Source organism: Hypanus sabinus, chromosome 22 (genome assembly GCF_030144855.1).
Source record: "Hypanus sabinus isolate sHypSab1 chromosome 22, sHypSab1.hap1, whole genome shotgun sequence".
NCBI lineage: Eukaryota > Metazoa > Chordata > Chondrichthyes > Myliobatiformes > Dasyatidae > Hypanus > Hypanus sabinus.
Genome location: NC_082727.1, coordinates 18,342,536 through 18,362,401, shown reverse-complemented (window position 1 = coordinate 18,362,401; position 19,866 = coordinate 18,342,536). Strand labels below are relative to the sequence as shown.

Genomic DNA, 19,866 nt, shown 5'->3' with positions numbered 1-19,866 from the left:
GAACCGGAGTGATAGGGCTGAGGAAGAGGAAAACAAATAAATCAAGGATAGCATGCAACAGAGATTATAGAAAGAACAGAGAGGAGATGAGGCTTAATCAAAGCCAGTGGGATAAGTTACGGGGCAATAGAGGCGTAATGGAGTTAAAACAGAAAGCAACAAATACTGGACTGAGAGTGTTATATTTGAATGCACACAGCATAAGGAATAAATGGGGCGATCTTGAAATTCAGCTACAGATTGGCAAATATGATGTTGTGGCCATCTCTGAAACTTGGCTAAAGGATGGCTGCCATTGGGAGCTGAATGTCCAAGGATATACGGTGTATCGGAAAGATAGGTTAGCAGGCAGAGGGGGTGGTGTGGCCCTGTGTATAAGAAATAATATTAAATCATTAGAAAGAGTTGACATAGTATCGGAAGGTGTAGAGTCTCTGTGGGTTGAGTTAAGAAATAGCAAGGGTAAAAGGACCCTAATGGCAGTTGTATTCAGGCCTCCAAACAGCAGCCGGGATGTGGATTACAAATTACAGCAGGAGATAGAAAAGGTGAGTCAGAAGGGCAATATCATGATAATCGTTGGGGATTTTAACACAAAAGTGGATTGGGAAAACCAGGCTAGTACTGGACCTCAGGAGAGAGAATTTGTAGAATGTCTAAGGGATGGATTTTTAGAACAGCTTGTTGTTGAGCCCACTAGGGTATCAGCTGTGCTGGATTGGGTGTTGTGCAATGATCTGGAGATGATAAGAGAGCTTAAGGTTAAAGAACCCATAAGGAACAGTGATCACAATATGATTGAGTTCACATTGAAATTCGAGAGCGAAAAAATAAAATCCAATATGTCATTATTTCAGTAGAACAAAGGAAATTACAATAGCATGAGAGGGGAACTGGCCAAAGTTGACTGGAAAGGGACGTTTGCACGAAGGACAGCAGAGCAGCAATGGCTGGAGTTTCTGCAAAAAATGAGAGAAGCAAAAGACAGATATATTCCAAATAAGAAATTTTCAAAGGGAAGAAGGACTCTACCATGGCTGACAAGCGAAGTCAGAGACAAAGTAAAAGCAGAAGAGAGGGCATACAAGAAAGCCAAAGCTAGTGGGAAGATAGAGGATTGGAAAGCTTTTAAAAACTTGCAGAAGGAAACTAAGAAGGTCATTAGGAAGGAAAAGATGAATTACGAAAGGAAACTGGTGACTAATATCAAAGAAGATACTAAAAACTTTTTTTTAAGTATGTAAAGGGTAAAAGACAGTTGAGCGTAGATATAGGACCAATACAAAATGATGTTGGAGATATTGTAATGAGAGATGCAGAGGTGGCAGAGGAATTGAATTCGGTTTTTGTATCAGTCTTCACAGTGGAAGATGTCTGTAGTATACCGGACATTCAAGAGTGTCAGGGAAGTGAAGTACGTACAGTGAAAATTACTCCAGAAGGTGCTCAGGAAGCTTAATGGTCTGAGGGTGGATAAATCTCCTGGACCTGATGAAATGCATTCTTGGGTTCTGAAGGAAGTAACTGGAGAAATTGTAGAGGCATTATCAATGATCTTTTAAGAATCGATAGATTCTGGCATTGTACCGGACGAATGGAAAATTGCAAATGTTACTCTGCTATTTAAGAAGGGTGGGAGGCAGCAGAAAGGAAACTATAGACCTGTTAGCCTGACATCAGTGGTTGGGAAGTTGTTGGAATCGATTGTTAGGAATGAGATTACGGAGTACCTGGAGGCAAGTGACAAGATAATACAAAGCCAGCATGGTTTCCTGAAAGGAACATCCTGTCTGACTAACCTACTGCAATTCTTTGAGGAAATTACAGGCAGGGTAGACAAAGGAGATGCAGTTGATGTGGTGTACTTGGATTTTCAGAAGGCCTTTGACAAGGTGCCACATGCAAGGCTGCCTAGCAAGATAAGAGCCCATGGAATTACAGGGAAGTTACTAGCGTGGGTGGAGCATTGGCAGGTCAGCAGAAAACAGAGAGTGGGAATAAAGGGATCCTATTCTGGCTGGCTGCTGGTTACCAGTGGAGTTCCACAGGGGTCAGTGTTGGGACCACTGCTTTTTACAATGTATGCCAGTGATTTGGACTATGAGATTAATGGATTTGTGGCTAAATTTGGCGATGATACAAAGATAGGTGGAGGAGTGGGTAGAGGAGGAAACAGAGAGCCTTCAGAGAGACTTGGATAGTTTAGGAGAATGGGCAAAGAAGTGGCAAATGAAATACAATATTGGAAAGTATGTGGTCATGCACTTTGTTGGAAGAAATAAATGGACAGAATATTATTTAGATGGGAAGAGAATTCAAAATGTAGAGATGCAAAGGGGCTTAGGAGTCCTTGTACAGGATACCCTAAAGGTTAACCTCCAGGCTGAGTCGGTGGTGAAGAAGGCGAATGCAATGTTGGCATTCATTTCTAGAGGTACAGAATATAAGAGCAGGGTTGTGATGTTGAGGCTCTATAAGGCACTCACGAGACCACACTTGGAGTATTGTGTGCAGTTTTGGGCTTTCTTATTTTGGAAAGGATATACTGACATTGGACAGGGTTCAGAGAAGATTCATGAGAATGATTCCAGGAATGAAAGGGTTACCATATGAGAATGTCTGGAGCTCTTGGGTTGTATTACCTGGAGTTCAGGAGAATGGGGGGGGGGGGCGGAATCTCATAGAAACATTCCAAATGTTAAAATGCCTGAACAGATTAGATGTGGCAAAGTTACTTCCCATGATAGGGGAGTCTAGGACAAGAGGGCATGACTTCGGGATTGAAGGACGTCCTTTTGGAACTGAGATGCGGGAGGAATTACTGTAGTCAGAGGGTGCTAAATCTGCGGAATGTGTTGCCATGAGTGGCTGTGGAGGCTGGGTCATTGGATGTACTTAGGGCAGAGATAGATACGTTCTTGATTAGCCAGGGCATCAAAGGTGAAGGCGGGGGAGTGGGGGTGACTGGAAGGATTGGATCAGTCCATGATCGAATGGCAGAGCAGACTTGATGGGCCAAATGGCCTATTTCTTCTCCTATATCTTATGGTCTTATAACCCTCCCAGACATATCTTAAAGAGAAGTGGAGGGAAAGGAGCTATCGACACACACTAGGGGAACTCAGCATGTCAGGCAACATCTATGGAGAGGAATAAATAGTTGAACTTTCATCAGGACTGAAATGGAAGGGGCAGGAGCCAGAATAAGAAGGTGGGGGAGGGCAAGGAGAACAAGCTGGCCAGTGACGCGTGAAATCAAGTGAGGAGGAAGGTATCTAGATGAGGGTGGGAGGCTGAAGTAGGAAGCCGGGAGGGGGACAGATGGAAATGGTAAAGGACCGAGGAAGAAGGAATCTGATAGGAGAGGAGAAGAAGGCAGTGAAGAAAGCTAATGGCATGCTAGCTTTTATAACAAGAGGAATTGAGCATAGGATTAAAGAGGACCTTCTGCAGCTGTACAGGGCCCTGGTGAGACCCCACCTGGAGTATTGTGTGCAGTTTTGGTCTCCAAATTTGAGGAAGGACATTCTTGCTATTGAGGGAGTGCAGCATAGGTTCACAAGGTTAATTCCCGGAATGGCGGGACTGTCACATGTTGAAAGATTGAAGCGACTGGGCTTGTATACACTGGAATTTAGAAGGATGAGAGGGGATCTGATTGAAAAATATAAGATTATTAAGGGATTGGACACGCTGGAGGCAGGAAGCATGTTCCCGCTGATGGGTGAGTCCAGAACTAGAGGCCACAGTTTAAGAATAAGGGGTAGGCCATTTAGAACAGAGATGCGGAAAAACTTTTTTACCCAGAGAGTGGTGGATATGTGGAATGCTCTGCCCCAGAAGGCAGTGGAGGCCAAGTTACTGGATGCTTTCAAGAGAGTGTTAGATGGAGCTCTCATAGGTAGCGGGGTCAAGGGATATGGGGAGAGGGCAGGAACGGGGTACTGATTGTGTATGATCAGCCATGATCAGTGATGGCGGTGCTGGCTAGAAGGGCCGAATGGCCTACTTCTGCACCCACTGTCTATTGTCTGTTGAGAGTGGAGCATGGAGGCGAAGGGGGACCGTGAGGAGAAAGGATAAGATGGGAAATGAAAACAGAGAGAAGGGGAGAAGAAAAAATTACCGCAAGTTACAGAAATTGTCGACATTCCGGGTTGATCGCATGTATTGGAAGTAGCAATGGCGGATGTAGTTTCCCAGATCACCACGCGGCTTAGAGCAGGCTCTATCTACCTTGGCTGGGGCAGGGGCTTCGTCCTTCCGGGGCTGCCCTTGGCTGCAGCTCTCCGGGGTCCCTGTGCCCGCCGCGTTAATCAGACATCAACGTGGTACCCATTGCGATCCAATCAGGTGCTCAGAGCCCCTTTGGCCACCCTTACCTCGGATCATACGCATGAAGGGCAGAGTAACACAAAGAAGAGCAAAGTGCAGTCAACTCCCAAAGTTGTACCTGGTTTATCAGAGGATCTTCTCGGACTGTGCAAATGGACACGCGACCAAGGCTGCCGTTGCTATGACAACACACACATTTCTATGTACTATCCGAGTGCTTCTAAGTGTGAAGTGTGAGAAATTAATTACATCCCAACGTAACTAATTAACAGAAACAGATGGAGAGAATCAATAGCCTTGCCGTTTTTATGATCAAAATGTGGCAAATGCTATTAATTAATTAAGTTTTGAGCTGATTCACTTGAATTAGGATCAGAATCAGGCTTAATATCACTGTTGAATGTCATGAAATTTGTTGTTTTGCGGTGGCAGTACATTGCAATACGTGGTAATAAAATCTATTACAGTAAGGAGTATGTTGGGGATGCAATATAGCAAATATCAGTTCGAATGCAACCAGCTTTCAGATGCTGAATATGGATTGTAGATTGAATTTAAAATGCAGCTCGGAACAGTAAATTGCAGACCCGGAAACACCCAATGACTGATATATATCTACATATGCATGAATGCAATCAACACCCCATCGCATGAACAGGACTCAAATTCCACAGTAATTAACAGTCATTTTGGGTACTTTGGTGAGAAGACCCTGGAATTTGAAAACTACATGTAACTCAATTAGATCCATAAGACATAGGAGCAGAACTAGGCCATTCAGCCCATCGAGTCTGCTCTGCCATTCCATCATGGTTTATCCTGGATCCCACACCCCTTCCCTCCCACTATATCCTTTGGTGCCCTGACCAATCAGGAAATGATTAACTTCCACCTCAGACATACCCACGGACTTGGCCTCCACTACAGTCTGTGGCAGAGCATTCAACAGATTGACTACTCTCTGGCTAAAAAATTTCCTCCTTACTTCTCTAAAAGGTTGCCCCTCAATTTTGAGGCTGTGCCCTCTAGTTCTGGATACCCCCCCCACCATAGGAAGCATCTTCTCCACATCCACTCTATCTAGTTTTTTCAACATTCAGTTGGTTTCAATGAGATCGCCCTGCATTCTAAATTCCAGTGAGTACAGGCCCAAAGCTGCCAAACGCTCCTCATATGTTAACCCCTTCATTCCCGGAATCATCTTTGTGAACCTCCTCTGGACTCTCTCCAATGACAGCACTTCCTTTCTGAGATATGGGGCCCAAATCTGTTGATAATTCTCCAAGTGTAGCCTGACTAGCGTCTTATAAAGACTCAGCATTATCTCCTCGATTCTATATTTTATTTCCTTGAAATAAAAATGCCAACATTGCATTTGTCTCCTTTACCACAGACTCAACCCGTAAATTAACCTTCAGGGAGTCTTGCATGAGGACTCCCAAGTCCTCTCTGCACGTCTGATGTTTGAACCTTCTCCCCATTTAAATAATAGTGTGCACTATCGTTCCTTTTACCAAGATGCGTTATCGTACATTTCCCAACACTGCATTCCATCTGCAGCTTTTCTTTGCCCATTCTTCCAACTTGTCTAACTCCTGCTACAATTGCATTGCTTCCTCAGCACTACCTGCCCCTCCACCTATCTTCGTATCATCCACAAACTCTGCCACAAAGCCATTATCCAAATCATCGACAAACAATGCGAGAAGTAGCGATCCCGATACCGACCCCTGAGGAACACCGCTAGTCTCAGGCAGCCAACCCAACCAGAAAAGGCCCCTTTTATTCCCACTCGCTGCCTCCTGCCTGTCAGCCATTCCTCTATCCATTCCAGTATCTTTCCTGTAATGCCACGGGATTTTATCTAGTTAAGCCTTCTCATGCGTGGCACCTTATCAAATCCAAGTAAGTGACACCCACTGCCTCTCCTTTGTCCACCCGGCTTCTTATTTCCTTGAAGAACTCTAACACATTTGTCAGGCAATATTTCCCTTTACAGAAACCATGCTGACTTTGACTTATGTTATCATTAGTCTCCAAGTTCCTCAAAACCTCATCCTTAATAATAGATTACAACACTTTTTTAACCACTGAGTCTAACTGGTCTATAATTTCCTTTCTTTTGCCTTCTTCCCTTCTTAAAGGGCGGGGTGACATTTGCAGTTTTCCAGCCCTCTGAACCATTGCAGATCCAAGTGGCCCTTGAAAGATCATGACCAATGCACCCATTATCTCTTCAGTAACTTCTCTCAGGATTCTGGCATGTAGTCAATTAGGTCCAGGTGACTTATTGACCTAAGACCTTTGGGTTTGCCTAGCACTTTTTCCTTTGTAATAGCAAAGGTGCAGTAGTCACTCCTGCTCCCTGATGCTCGTGGATCTCTGGCACACTGCTAGTGTCTTCCACAGTGAAGACAGATGTAAAGTACTCACTGAGTTCATCTGCCATTCCTTTGTCCCCCGTTACTACCTCACCAGCATCATTTTCCAGTGATCCAATATCAACTCTCATCTCCCTCTTACTCTTCATATAACTGAAAAAAAACTTCTGGTATCCTTCTTTCTAGGAGAGCATTGTGACTATAGAAATTGTCCCGTTACCTTTGTTCTTTAACATATGAAAAAGTGCTGCTCTGTTGGGCTGGGGAGTCTGTCTCTGCCCTCCCCCTTCTCTCTCTTTCACACACACACTCATGCCCTCTTCTCAATGCTGTAAGGTAGGAGGTACAGGAGACAAAAGGCACACACTCAACATCTTAGGAGCAGTTCCTTCCCCACCATCATCAGATTTCTGAATGGACTGAGTATCCATGAGCATTACCTCCCCATTTGTACCACCTACTTACATTTCATATTTTTTATTGTAACTTACAGCAATTTTTCATGTATCACTCTGCACTGCTGCCACAGAACAGCAGATTTCCAGTGATGATAAACTTGACTCTGCTTCTGATCCAGAAACACTCAGCAGATCAGGCAGAGTCTGTGGAGAGAGGAACAGTTGAAGTTTTAGCCACATCGAGGGGTGCTGAGGAAAGGTCTCTGACCTGAAATATTTACAATATTTCTCTCTCCACAGCAGCTGCCTGACCTGAGTGTTTGCAGTGCTTTCTGTAAATGAAGATCTAATTCATTTTTAGTTTAGATTTAATAATTTTAATAGTTTTTGTCTTAGTTCAACCTTTCCCAGCAGGTTGGGTTTCTAAGTCATGGAATCATAGAGCATAATAGTACAGAAACAGGCCCTTCAGCCCATCTGGTCCATGTCAGGTCAAAGGCTATTTGTTAGGACTTTATGCAAGAGAGGTTTATGTGGTTTTTGTCACGTTGCTGTTGTATTCAACACATCCTGGGAATTACCTGGCGTGAGCGAGTGCCTCACACTGAAATACTCGTAAAGACCAACTGCAGAAGTATTGAGGCCACGATCACCCAGCGTCAGCTGAAGTGGCTGGGGCATGTGATAAAGATGCCCCCATGTCGGCTACCCTGCAGAGTGTTGTACGGCCAGCTACATCACGATCGACGCTCAGCTGGAGGGCCGAAGAAGCGCTATAAGGACCAGATGAAGAATGCTTTAAGGAAGTGCAAGATCAGACCTGAGGACCTGGAGGATGTTGCTGCTGACCGTAACACTTGGCGACAGCTGTGTAGGGACGGGGTTCGTATTCTGGAGATGGAAAGAACAACCAGAAGACAGCAGAAGGGAGCCAGGAGAAATGCAGCCATGGTTGCCATCACTACCACCACTTCTACCATATATACATGTCCCACCTGCAATAGAGCTTGTGGGCCCAGGATAGGACTGTATAGTCATCAAAGATCTCACCGTTAAAGGAGTGGACGTCGTCATTGGATTCTGTTGGAGAACTGAAGAAGAAGAAGTTGTGTTCAAACCAGCTGTGAAGCTTCACTGGAGACTGGGCTGCCCAAACTACCCGAGTTCGATCCTCACTATGTGTGTTGTCTGTGTGGAGTTTGCATGTTCTCCCTGCAATCACATTGGCTTCCTCCCATATCGTGAAGATGTGTTAGGTTATACTTCAGCCCTGTGCTCCTGATCTGTGGCCAGCTGGTTCGGAGGTGGGAGATCTCCTGGTCGGCCCGCTCCTGGGTCTGGACATTCATAGGTCCAGGCAATGGGATGTTAAGGGCTGAGCCCAAGTTGACTGCCTGTCCCTCTTCTGGGGTTAAATCCATGCCCCGGTATTCCTGGAGAAGGAGCGCACAGTGTTCTCAGGGACAGTAGGGGATTTCCGGGAATGCTGGGCTCCTCAGGGCACGGAAGTGTCATCGCTATTGACAGTCATACACTTAGTGGCCACTTTATCAGGTACAACAGGTCATTAAGAAGGCAAAAGGAGTGTTGGCCTTCATTGCTGGAGGGATTGAATTCAAGAGCAAGGAGGTCATGCTGCAACTATACAGGGTACTGGTGAGGCCGCACCCGGGGTACTGTGTACAGTTCTGGTTTCCTTACTTGAGGAAGGATATACTGGCTATGGAGGCAGCGCAGAGGAGGCTCACCAAGTTGATTCCAGAGACGAGGGGGTGAGACTATGAGGAGAGATTGAGTTGCCTGGGATTGTACTTGCTGGAATTCAGAAAAATGAGAGGGGATCTACTTTGTAAAGGAAATATACAAAAATTTGATAAGGATAGATAAGATAGAAGTAGGAAAGTTGTTTCCATTGGTAGGTGAGACTAGAACTAGGGGACATTGCCTCAGGACTCAGGGGAGAAGATTTAGGACGGAGATGAGGAGAAACTGTTTTTCCCAGCGAGTGGTGAATCTGTGGAATTCTCTGCCCAAGTGAAGCAGTTGAGGCTTCCTCACTAAATATATTTAAGATACAGTTAGATAGGTTTTTACATAGTAAGGGAATTAAGGGTTATGGGGAAAAGGCAGGTCGATGGAGCTGAGTTTATGGACAGACCAGCCATGATCTTATTGAATGGTGGGGCAGGCTCGATGGGCCAGATGGCCTACTCCTGCTCCTATTTTGTATGCTCTTATGTTCACCTGTCCACCAGTCATTAGTACAAACATCAACCACGAGGCAGCAGCTCAATGTATAAAAGCAATCTAATCCAATCTAATCAATCTAATCAGTCAACCACGAGGCAGCAGCTCATGCGGACATGGCCAAGAGGTTCAGTTGTTATTCAGTCCAAACATCAGAATGGGGAAGAAATGTGATCTAACTGACTTTGACTGTGCAAATGATCGCTGGTGCCAGATGGGGTGGATTGAGTATCTCAGAAACTGCTGATCTGAGATTTCTACACACAGCAGTCTGCAGAGTTCACAGAGAATGGCGTGAGTAGCAAAACACATCCAGTGAGCAGCAGTTCTGTTGGCAAAAATGCCTTGTTAATGAGAGAGGTCAGAGGAGAACGGCCAGACGGGTTCGAGCTGACAGGAAAGTGACAGTAACTCAAATAAACACGTGTTACGACAGAGGAGCACCTCTGAACAGACAGCACCTTGAACCTGGAGGGGCGGCTGCAGCTGAAAACCATCAACGTACACTCAGTGGCCACTTTACCAGGAGCAGAGTTACTAATAAAGCGGCCACTGGCTGTATTTTAATTTGAAACTGTGGATAGTTCATGACGCCCTGATTATTGTATAATGTTTATGCTGGTAAATAGTCTTCTGTAAGATAAATTTTTAAAAAATGCTAACTTGATTGGACTCTGTAAATTGCTCCTTTGCATAATTAAGTATCAAAAAGAATCAAATGAAAATTGATGGATGTGTGTGTGTGAGAGGGAATTTTACAGCACCTCAGGGGAGTGGGGTGTATGGGGTGTCTAGGGAGGGGTAGCAGCTCAGGTGAAGGGACTTGTTGTGGGCAGCTCACTCACCTTCGGTCTCCCCCGGACACTCAGCTCTCACCTGTGACTGTCTGCATGTGACAGTGGCCGTACCCTGGTACGCCGCGTCTAAACCAGGTGAGGGTAGCCGGCGGCCTCATTCCCCGGCGGGATGGGGATGTGCCCATCCTAGCATGCGAAGCCGGCTCCGGCGGAGATCTACAGTGAGATCTGACGGCCAGGAAGGTGGTTCTGCAACGCTCCGTGGAGAGCAAAGGGCAAGGCGAAGCACAGGAGATGTCAAGGTCATCCACTGCAACCAAGGAAGACCCCATTTGAAACGACCACTTGGATCAGTAGTCCCGGACTTCCGAGGTGGAGAGAGCGGAACTGTCCCTCCACTTCACAAACTCGTCCACACAGATTTTCTGTCAATGTCAGATATGACGCACAGTCGACAGCCAGGGAAGTAATAAGGTTTAAAGCGACAGATAGGATTGTTCCACTGGGAGCCAGACGAGGCGAATAGCCTCCATCAGTGTTTTAAAAGTGAAGATAAGGGGACGAAGGCCTGTGCAGGGCATCAATCCTCCTCGCCTTTGTACAGTCCGAATCAGAATCAGGTGTCATGAAATTTGTTAACTTAGCAGTTCAACACAATACATAATACTGAAGGAGGAAAATAAATAAACAAAGAAACAAATAAATAAGAAAGCAACATAGTAAATCAATTGCAGTATATGTATATTGAATGAATTAAAACTCATGCAAAAAAAAATGCATTTAAATAGAGAGAGGTAGTGTTCACGGGTTCAATGTTCATTTAGGAACCGGATGGCAGAGGGGAAGAAGCTGTTCCTGAATCGCTGAGTGTGTGCCTTCATGCTTCTGTATCTCCTACCTGACGGTAACAGTGAGAAAAGGGCATGCCCTGGGTGCTGGAGGTCTTTAATAATTGATGCTGCCTTTCTGAGACAGCGTTCCTTAAAGATAGAAACATAGAAAGCCTACAGCACAATACAGGGCCTTTGGCCCAGAAAGTTGTGCCAAACATGTATCTATCTTAGAAATTACTAGGGTTACCCATAGCCCTCTATTTTTCTAAGCTCCATGTACCTATCCAGGAGTCTCTTAAATGACCCTATCGTATCCACCCCCACCACCATCGCCAGCAGCCCGTTCCATGCACTCACCACTCTCTGAGTAAAAAAACTTACCCCTGACATCTCCTCTGTACCTACTCCCCAGCACCTTAAACCTGTGTCCTCTTGTGGCACCCATTTCAGCCCTGGGAAAAAGCCTCTGACTATCCACACGATCAATACCTCTCATCATCTCCATCAGGTCACCTCTCATCCTGGCTATTTTTTAGGCTATTAGCCAAGATGGAGCCAACTAAATTTACAACCCTCTGCAGCTTCTTTCGGTCCAGTGCAGTAGCCCCCCCCCACCCCCATCCTCCTATACCAGACAGTGACACAGCCTGTCATAATGCTCTCAGAATGGTACATCTACAGAGTGTATTTGAGGCCTGAGACATAGCTCCATCTCGGAGGAGGTACAGGAGCCACGCTCAGTGATATAAGAACAGCCTCCATTCTGCCATCAGATTTGTGAAGTCCATGAACCCGGAAACACTATCTGGTTATTCCATTTAGAATCACAGATATCACAGAACAGAAACAGGCCCTTTGGCCCACCTAGTCTATGCCACATTGTTCTTTTCACCGTTGACATATTTGTAATTTATAGTAAGTTTATGCTTTTGAACTGTGCTGTGGTCGCAAGACAACAAATTTTGCATTAAGACATCAGAACTAAACCCAATCCGATTCTGTTTGCAAGGTAAATGGGCGGACTGCAATGCTGGCGGTGTGCAGCGGAGGGAGCCAATGGGTCAGAAATGCCCCGTGGCCACTTGCTACCGATCAGACTTCAAGAGATTTTTATTTTATTGATTAACACGCAGTGCGGGACAGAGTCGACCGGCGTTGTTTAACAACCCACCTATTTAACCCTAGGCTAATCGTGGGACAATGTACAATGACCAATAACACAGTTTTGGACTGTAGGAGGAGACCTGTTCACCCGGGGGAAACCCGGTCACATGGAGAATGTAAGCTCCCAAAAGAAAGCGGCAGGAATAGAACCCGGGTCACTGGTACTGTAAAGTGTTGTGCTAACCACTACTCTACTTTTTAATAAGATTAGTGATATCAACATAACACAGTGATTAGCTAATGCCTTTTGACATTATACAGCACCCTGCGAAACTGCACGGAACTGCCATGTCCCTGTTGCAATGGGAATTGGACCCTTAAGCAGCAGGAAAGACGCTCCAAGTTTCCTAGTGTTTTTTTTTAAGATTAGCTTCACTTGTACATTGAAACAGACAGTGAAATGCAATATTTGCACCAACAACCAACGCAGTCTGAGGACGCGCTGGGGGCAGCCCGCAAGCATTGCCACGCTTCCAGTGCCAACACAGCGCACCCACAGCTCGCTAATCCTGAATTGTACACCTTTGGACCGTGGGAGGAAGCCCATGCAGGAGAGGGTGGAAACTTCACGCAGGCAGCAGTGGGAATTGGACCCCGGTCGGTGATCTCTGGCGCCGTGAAGCTTTACTCTATGTGCGGCCCATGGTTTTTTATTGTGCGTGAGACAGGAGCTCAACCACCTGTCACTCGCTTTGCTGGACTTGGGATGCCCTGTCCCGGTGACCTGGTGACGGTGGGGAGGGGTCAGATCGGATTAGAGAGCACGCCTGATGCTGAAGGGTAGAGTGAGCCAGGGGTTGAATGAGGTTGAAAGGTGACTTGCTGGAGGTGTACAAGATGATAAGAGGCACAGAGAGAGTGGACAGCCAGAGACTTTTTCCCAAGGCTGAACTGCTAATTTGAGAGGGCCTAGAATGCTACAGCACGGTATGGGCCCTGCCACCTACCATTCTGGGCCGACCTTTTAACCTACTCGAAGATCAAGCTAACACTTCGCTCCTACATGGCCCTCCATTTTTCTATTGTCCATGTGCCTTTCTAAGAACTTCTTAAATGTCCCTAATGGATCTGCCTCTACCAACGCCCCTGGTGTTCCACACACCCACCACTCTGAGTATAAAAATCTTACCTCCGACATCCTCCCTAACTTTGCTTTCCTTTTGACTAGGGTAAGGTCGAGGGGGGCTTGGGCATCCCAAGATCTCCATATCTTCTACCCAGGTGTGTGCTCTGGAGCAGAAAGGTGGAGTGAGCTACCGTTGTACTCCAGTATCACACTGCATTAGCCTTCGAGACCACACCTGGAGTATTGTGTGCAGTTTTGGTCTGCAAATTTGAGGAAGGACATTCTTGCTATTGAGGGAGTGCAGCGTAGATTCACGAGGTTAATTCCCGGGATGGCAGGATTGTCATATGTTGAAAGATTGGAACGACTGGGCTTGTATACACTGGAATTTAAAAGGATGAGAGGGGATCTGATTGAAATATATAAGATTATTAAGGGATTGGACATGCTAGAGGCAGGAAACAATATCCCGATGTTGGGGGTGTCCAGAACCAGAGGCCACAGTTTAAGAATAAGGGGTAGGCCATTTAGAACAGAGATGCAGAAAAACTTTTTCACCCAGAGAGTTGTGGATCTATGGAATGCTCTGCCTCAGAAGGCAGTGGAGGCCGTCTCTGGATGCCTTCAAGAAAGAGTTAGATAGAGCTCTTAAAGATAGCGGGGTCAAGGGATATGGGGAGAAGGCAGGAACGGGGTACTGATTGTGGATGATCAGCCATGATCACAGTGAACGGCAGTGCTGGCTCAAAGGGCCGAATGGCCTACTCCTGCACCTATTGTCTATTGTCCAAGACACGGATGCCATTATCATCAGTGCTAACGAGGTGTCCCAACCTGAAACATTAACTGTCCATCTCCCTCCACATCTCCCTGACCTTCTGAGATCCTCCAGTGGTTTGTGTGTTTCTCCAGCTTCTGGCATCTGCCGTCTGTCTTGTGCAGCGGTTAGGGCAATGATTTACAGCGCCAGCGATCGGAGTTCAGTTCCCGCCTCTGAGTGTACGTTCTCCCCGTGACTGTGTGGGTTTCCTCTGCCTGCCTCAGGTTTCTCCCGCGTTCCGAAGACGTGCGGGTTGGGGCTGGTGAGCTGTGGGCACGCTATGCTGGGGCCAGAATCATGGTCAAACTTGTGGGCTGCCCCCGGCACATCCTCGGAACCGCTTTGGTCGTTGGCACAAATGATGCATTTCACAGTCTGTTTGAAAGTTCAAAGTACATTTATTATCAAAAACTGTCTACATTATACAAAATTCCTCTCCTTACAGGCAGCCACAAAACCAAAGAACCCAATGGAACCCATTGGAAATAACATCGTCAAGCACCCAATGTGCAGATTTAAAGAATAAATCATGCAAACAATAAACGTAAGCAAATAGTGTTCTGGACTGAAGTCCACAGACCCTTCACTCAGTTCAGAGAAGAGCAGCAAGCTGAACAGGCCTGTCCCTCACCTCTGACCCCTACACCCTGACCCTTTCAACCTGGCCTGGCGCCCATATCGTCATCGTACGCTCCGGGGCCCGGACCCAGCCACCTCGTTTCGGCCTGGACCTGACCTGTCTGATTCCGCCAGTGTTTAAACTGACCAAACCTCCCGTCTTCCTTGCTCTTTTCGATGGGCCCGCTGCCTCACCTTGTCTCGGTTCTGCCGCAGCGAATTGCCTCCATGTCCGAAAGGAAGCTACAGGCTACTGTCTGTGATGGTCATTTGCCAGAAAAAGAGTGATTAACGTGTGCATGTTAATTGAGATACTTGTGGTAAATAAAGCTAATCTTTATCTTGTTTTTACCTTCTTGCTCTCCCTCTATCCTTTTGTCCGTCTGTCTGTCCATCTGTTTGTCCGTCCGTCCGTCTGCCTGCCTGTCTGTCTGTCCATCTGTTTGTCCATCCGTCTGTCTGTCTGTCCACCTGTCTGCCCGTCTGTCTGTCTGTCTGTCCGTCTGTTTGTCCGTCCGCTTGTCTGCCTGTCCATCTGTCTGTCCGTCAGTCTGTCCATCTGTTTGTCTCATTTTCCTCCGTTCTCTCTTTCACCTTTACTTTCCCCTCTCTCTATTCCCTGCACTGACGTTGCTAATGGGACCAGTGTAGACAGCCACCTTGGCCAGAATGGACCAGATGGGCTGAAGGACCTGTTCCCATGCAGAATGTCTCAGTGACTCCCTCCGTCTCCCCGGTCCCTCACTCTGGCTGCCTTTCCCCCTCCCTGTCTGAACAGGGAGAATCATAGTTGAAGCAGTCGAGCCTGCAGTGAGTCACCACGTCTCCCAGCTGGCAGGGAGCTTAACCTCAGACCACGGCACGGAGATCTGGGCTGACGATGGATGGAGGCAGAACTTTGCAGAGAGACGTCGGCCAAGGTCCTGTCTGTTCTCCCGGGTGGATCCCATCTCGAAGGGAACCTCCTGCACGTCTACTTCCCCCTCAGCTACTGGTCCTGAAACAGCCTGCCTTCCCCTTCCCACACCCCGACGGTGGCAGTCTGCTCTGCACAGAGACTGGCCCCTCCCCAACAGCATCCCGTCTGGGTCCATCACAGCCTGGCTCGGCCGCGGAAAAACTGCGGAGGGCTATGGACGCAGCCCAGCGCATTACAAAAGCCAGCTCTGGGTGGGTCAGTCCTCACTGGTCTCCCTCAAGCTCTCGCCTGATGGCCTATCTGCTACTTCAGCAAGCTGTCAGTGACCCCCCGACACATTCTCCGCCACCCCCCACCCCCCTTGACCAGCACTCACCCCTCCCCAGTCTCAGTGCCCGCCCCTCTGTGAGGCAGCCAGCACCCAGTGAGGTGACCACCTCACCCACCCCGGGCAGAGGACTCCCACTCAATCTGCTGTCTTAGCTGCTCCGGGTCCGTCAATGGCCACGCATAGGAGCTTCAGACACATTTTCTGTCACAAGGACGCTCTAAGTAGAAAATAAACATTAGCTTTCTGTCCAGTTCCCTTGGTGACGTGGCGTTCATGGCACACAAATCACCCAGGGTTCAGTATCAGTGATCAAGAGTTCAAATCCAATTTACCGTTGAATTCAAAGTAATTAAATCAATTCTGCACTTAAAGAGAAGTCAGTCTGAGAAACAGTGACCCTTGAATGAAGGACATTTATTGTTCACTGAGATACAACACTGAAAAGGCCCTTTCGGCCCTTTGAGCTGTGCTGCCCGGTAACCCCCAATCTAACCCAAGCCTAATCTCAGGGCAATTTACAACGACCTTTCAACCTACCAACTCGTACGTCTTTGGACTGTGGGAGGGAACCAGAGCACTCGGAGGAAACCCATGCAGCCATGGGGGAAACGTACAAACTCTTTACAGGCAGAGACAGGAATCGAACCCGGGACCCCTGTACTGTGAAGCATTGTGTTAATCAGTACGCTACCATGCCACCCCAACGTAGAACATAGAACATAGAAGATGTCCTCTTAACCTGCTTAAGACCAATCTAACCCTTCCCTTCTACACAGCCCTCCATTTTTCTACCATCCATGTCCCGACCTAACAGCCTTTTACAAGCTCCTAATGTATCTGCCTCTATAACCAGCATTGGTAGGACGTTCCACGCACAACAGACAATAGGTCCAGGAGTAGGCCATTCGGCCCTTTGAGCCTGCACTGCCATTCACTGTGATCATGGCTGATCATCCACAATCAGTACCCCGTTCCTGCCCTCTCCCCATATCCCTTGACTCCACTATCTTTAAGAGCTCTATCCAACTCTCTCTTGAATGCATCCAGAGAATTGGCCCCCGCTGCCTTCTGAGGCAGAGCATTCCACAGATCCACAACTCTCTGGGTGAAGAAGTTTTTCCTCAACTCCATTCTAAATGGGCTACCCCTTATTCTTATTCTCACACCCACCACTCTCTGTAAAAAAAACTTACCTCTGGCATTTTACCCCCTCCCCCAACATACTTTCCCCAAAACACCTTAAAATGATGCACCCTTGTATTATGCAATTCCACCCCCCTGGCTGTTCACTCAATCTGTGAATCTCATTGTACCCCTCTCATCACTACCGCCAGGGAGGAGGTACAGGGGTCTCATGACCCATAGTCAACACCTCAAAAACAGCTTTATCCGCTCCGCCATCAGATTTTTCAACGTTCACGAACATTACTTCACTTTTTTGCTCTTCTTCTGCACTTATTTTATATTTTCATTAGATCTTACAGTGTTATTTATGCATTGCACTGTTCTACTAAAATCGAGGCGAGAAGACTGCATCTAGTGGGGCACTGTCTACGCCACCCTGAGCCACCTGCCACATGGGAGGATGAACCCCGGGCGCCCTCCCAAGACTACGGTCAACACGCTCCTAGAAGATAGCGGCGTGGCTAATGCAGGTGAAATGAACACACTGATGAGGGAGAGGGAGGAGTGGAGAGTCCGTCATCGTGCCCAACACCAGCCTCCTAGGCCTGAGTCGACGTAGTAAGTAGCACAGTACTGTTGACACAAAACCAGAAATGCCATGACATAATGACAGTGGCAATAATTCTAAATTTGATTCTATCAAGTCACATCTCACCCTCCTTGTCTTCAAGGAGAGAAGCCCTAGTTCACTCAAACGTTCGTCATAAGACCTGCTCTCCAATCCAGACAGCATCCTGGTGAATCTCCTCTGCACCCTCTCTAATCCAGACGGCATCCTGGTAAATCTCCTCTGCACCCTCTCTAATCCAGACAGCATCCTGGTAAATCTCCTCTGCACCCTCTCTAATCCAGACGGCATCCTGGTAAATCTCCTCTGCACCCTCTCTAATCCAGACAGCATCCTGGTAAATCTCCTCTGCACCCTCTCTAATCCTGGCAGCATCCTGGTAAATCTCCCTTGCACCCTCTCTAATCCTGGCAGCATCCTGGTCAATCTCCTCTGCACCCTCTCTAATCCAGGCAGCATCCTGGTGAATCTCCTCAGCACCCTCTCTAATCCAGACAGCATCCTGGTAAATCTCCTCTGCACCCTCTCTAATCCTGGCAGCATCCTGGTAAATCTCCTCTGCACCCTCTCTAATCCAGACAGCATCCTGGTAAATCTCCTCTGCACCCTCTCTAATCCAGGCAGCATCCTGGTGAATCTCCTCTGCACCCTCTCTAATCCAGGCAGCATCCTGGTGAATCTCCTCTGCACCCTCTCCAATCCAAGCAGCATCCTGGTGAATCTCCTCTGCACCCTCTCTAAAGCTTCCACATCCTTCCTCTATTGAGGCGACCAGAACTGAACTCAATACTCCAAGTGTGGTCCAACCAGAGTTTTACAGAGATGCAACGTTATCTCGTGGCTCTTGAACTCAACCCCTGACCAATGAAGGCCAACTCGTCACTTAACCATCCTATCAATTTGTGCAGCAACTTTGAAAGATCGGTGGATGTTCAACCCCAATGTCCCTCTGTTCCTCCACACCGCTAAGAATGCATGCTCCCAAGACTATGAAACTACTATTGGAAAGCAACGCACACAAAATGTGAGAGGAACCCAGCAGGCCAGGCAGCATCTGGACAAAACCTGCTTGGTTTACAGAGGTAAGGGAATTGTCTGTACCCAGTCCAGTCAACATGTGATTCCAGACTTGACAATGTGGGTGACACTTCACAACAATAAGCATTGAACTTGGAACAGTACAGCACAGCCCAGGAACAGGCCATTCAGCCCTTTATGTCCATGCTGAACATGATGCCAATTTAAACTCAACCCACCTGCCTTCACATGGACAATATCCTTCTGTTCCCTGCCCATTCATGTGTCTGTCTAAATGCCTCTTAAACATTCCACTCTCTGGGTAAAATACTTGTCCCATACATCTCCTTGAAACTTTCCCCCTTGATTTAAATACGTATCTTTATATCAGAATTAGATTTTATCTCTGACATACGTAAATGCTGTGAACTGTGTTGGTTTGCAGCAGTGATACAGTGCAATACATGAAAATTACTCTAAGTTACAGAAATATATAAACAGGGCAAAAGAGGAAGAATGAGGAAGTGTCGATGGGTCCATGGACCGTTCTGAAATCTGATGGCAGAGAGGAAGAAGCTGTTTCTGAATTGTTGAGTGTGGGCCTACAGGCTCTCCCCTAGTGGTGGAAATGAGAAGAGAGCATGTTCCAGACAGTGAGGGTCTCTAATGATGGATGCTGCCTGCTGAACACCAAATTTCTTGGAGTTCACGTGACAGACAATCTCACCTGGTCCCTCAACACCAGCTCCATAGCAAAGAAAGCCCAGCAGCATCTCTACTTTCTGCGAAGGCTGAGGAAAGTCCATCTCCCATCCCCCATCCTCATCACATTCTACAGGGGTTGTATCGAGAGCATCCTGAGCAGCTGCATCACTGCCTGGTTTGGAAATTGCACCATCTTGGATCGCAAGACCCTGCAGCAGATAGTGAGGTCAGCTGAGAAGATCATTGGGGTCTCTCTTCCTGTCATCATGGACATTTACACCACACGCTGCATCCGCAAAGCAAATAGCATTATGAAGGACCCCACGCACCCCTCATACAAACTCTTCTCCCTCCTGCCGTCTGGGAAAAGGCACCGAAGCATTTGGGCTCTCACGACCAGACTATGTAACAGTTTCTTCCCCCAAGCTATCAGACTCCTCAATACCCAGAGCCTGGACAGACACCTTACTGCCCTATTGTCC

General features: G+C 47.2%; 1 protein-coding gene across 2 annotated transcripts in view; it reads left to right on the top strand.

Annotated features, from left to right (window-relative positions):
- Window positions 1-17,540: 17,540 nt before the first annotated feature.
- The window catches only part of LOC132379386 (lysyl oxidase homolog 4-like), a 126,272-nt gene continuing 123,946 nt past the window's right edge, over window positions 17,541-19,866 (top strand). The window contains exons 1-2 of one of the 2 annotated variants that reach the window (XM_059947168.1): window positions 17,541-17,652; window positions 18,571-18,744. In XM_059947168.1, coding sequence (XP_059803151.1) covers window positions 18,591-18,744 — 154 coding nt within the window. In that variant the 5' untranslated portion in view covers window positions 17,541-17,652; window positions 18,571-18,590. Of the gene's footprint in view, window positions 17,653-18,241; window positions 18,745-19,866 lie in introns of those variants that run through there. The other variant, XM_059947170.1, reaches the window with a different exon arrangement.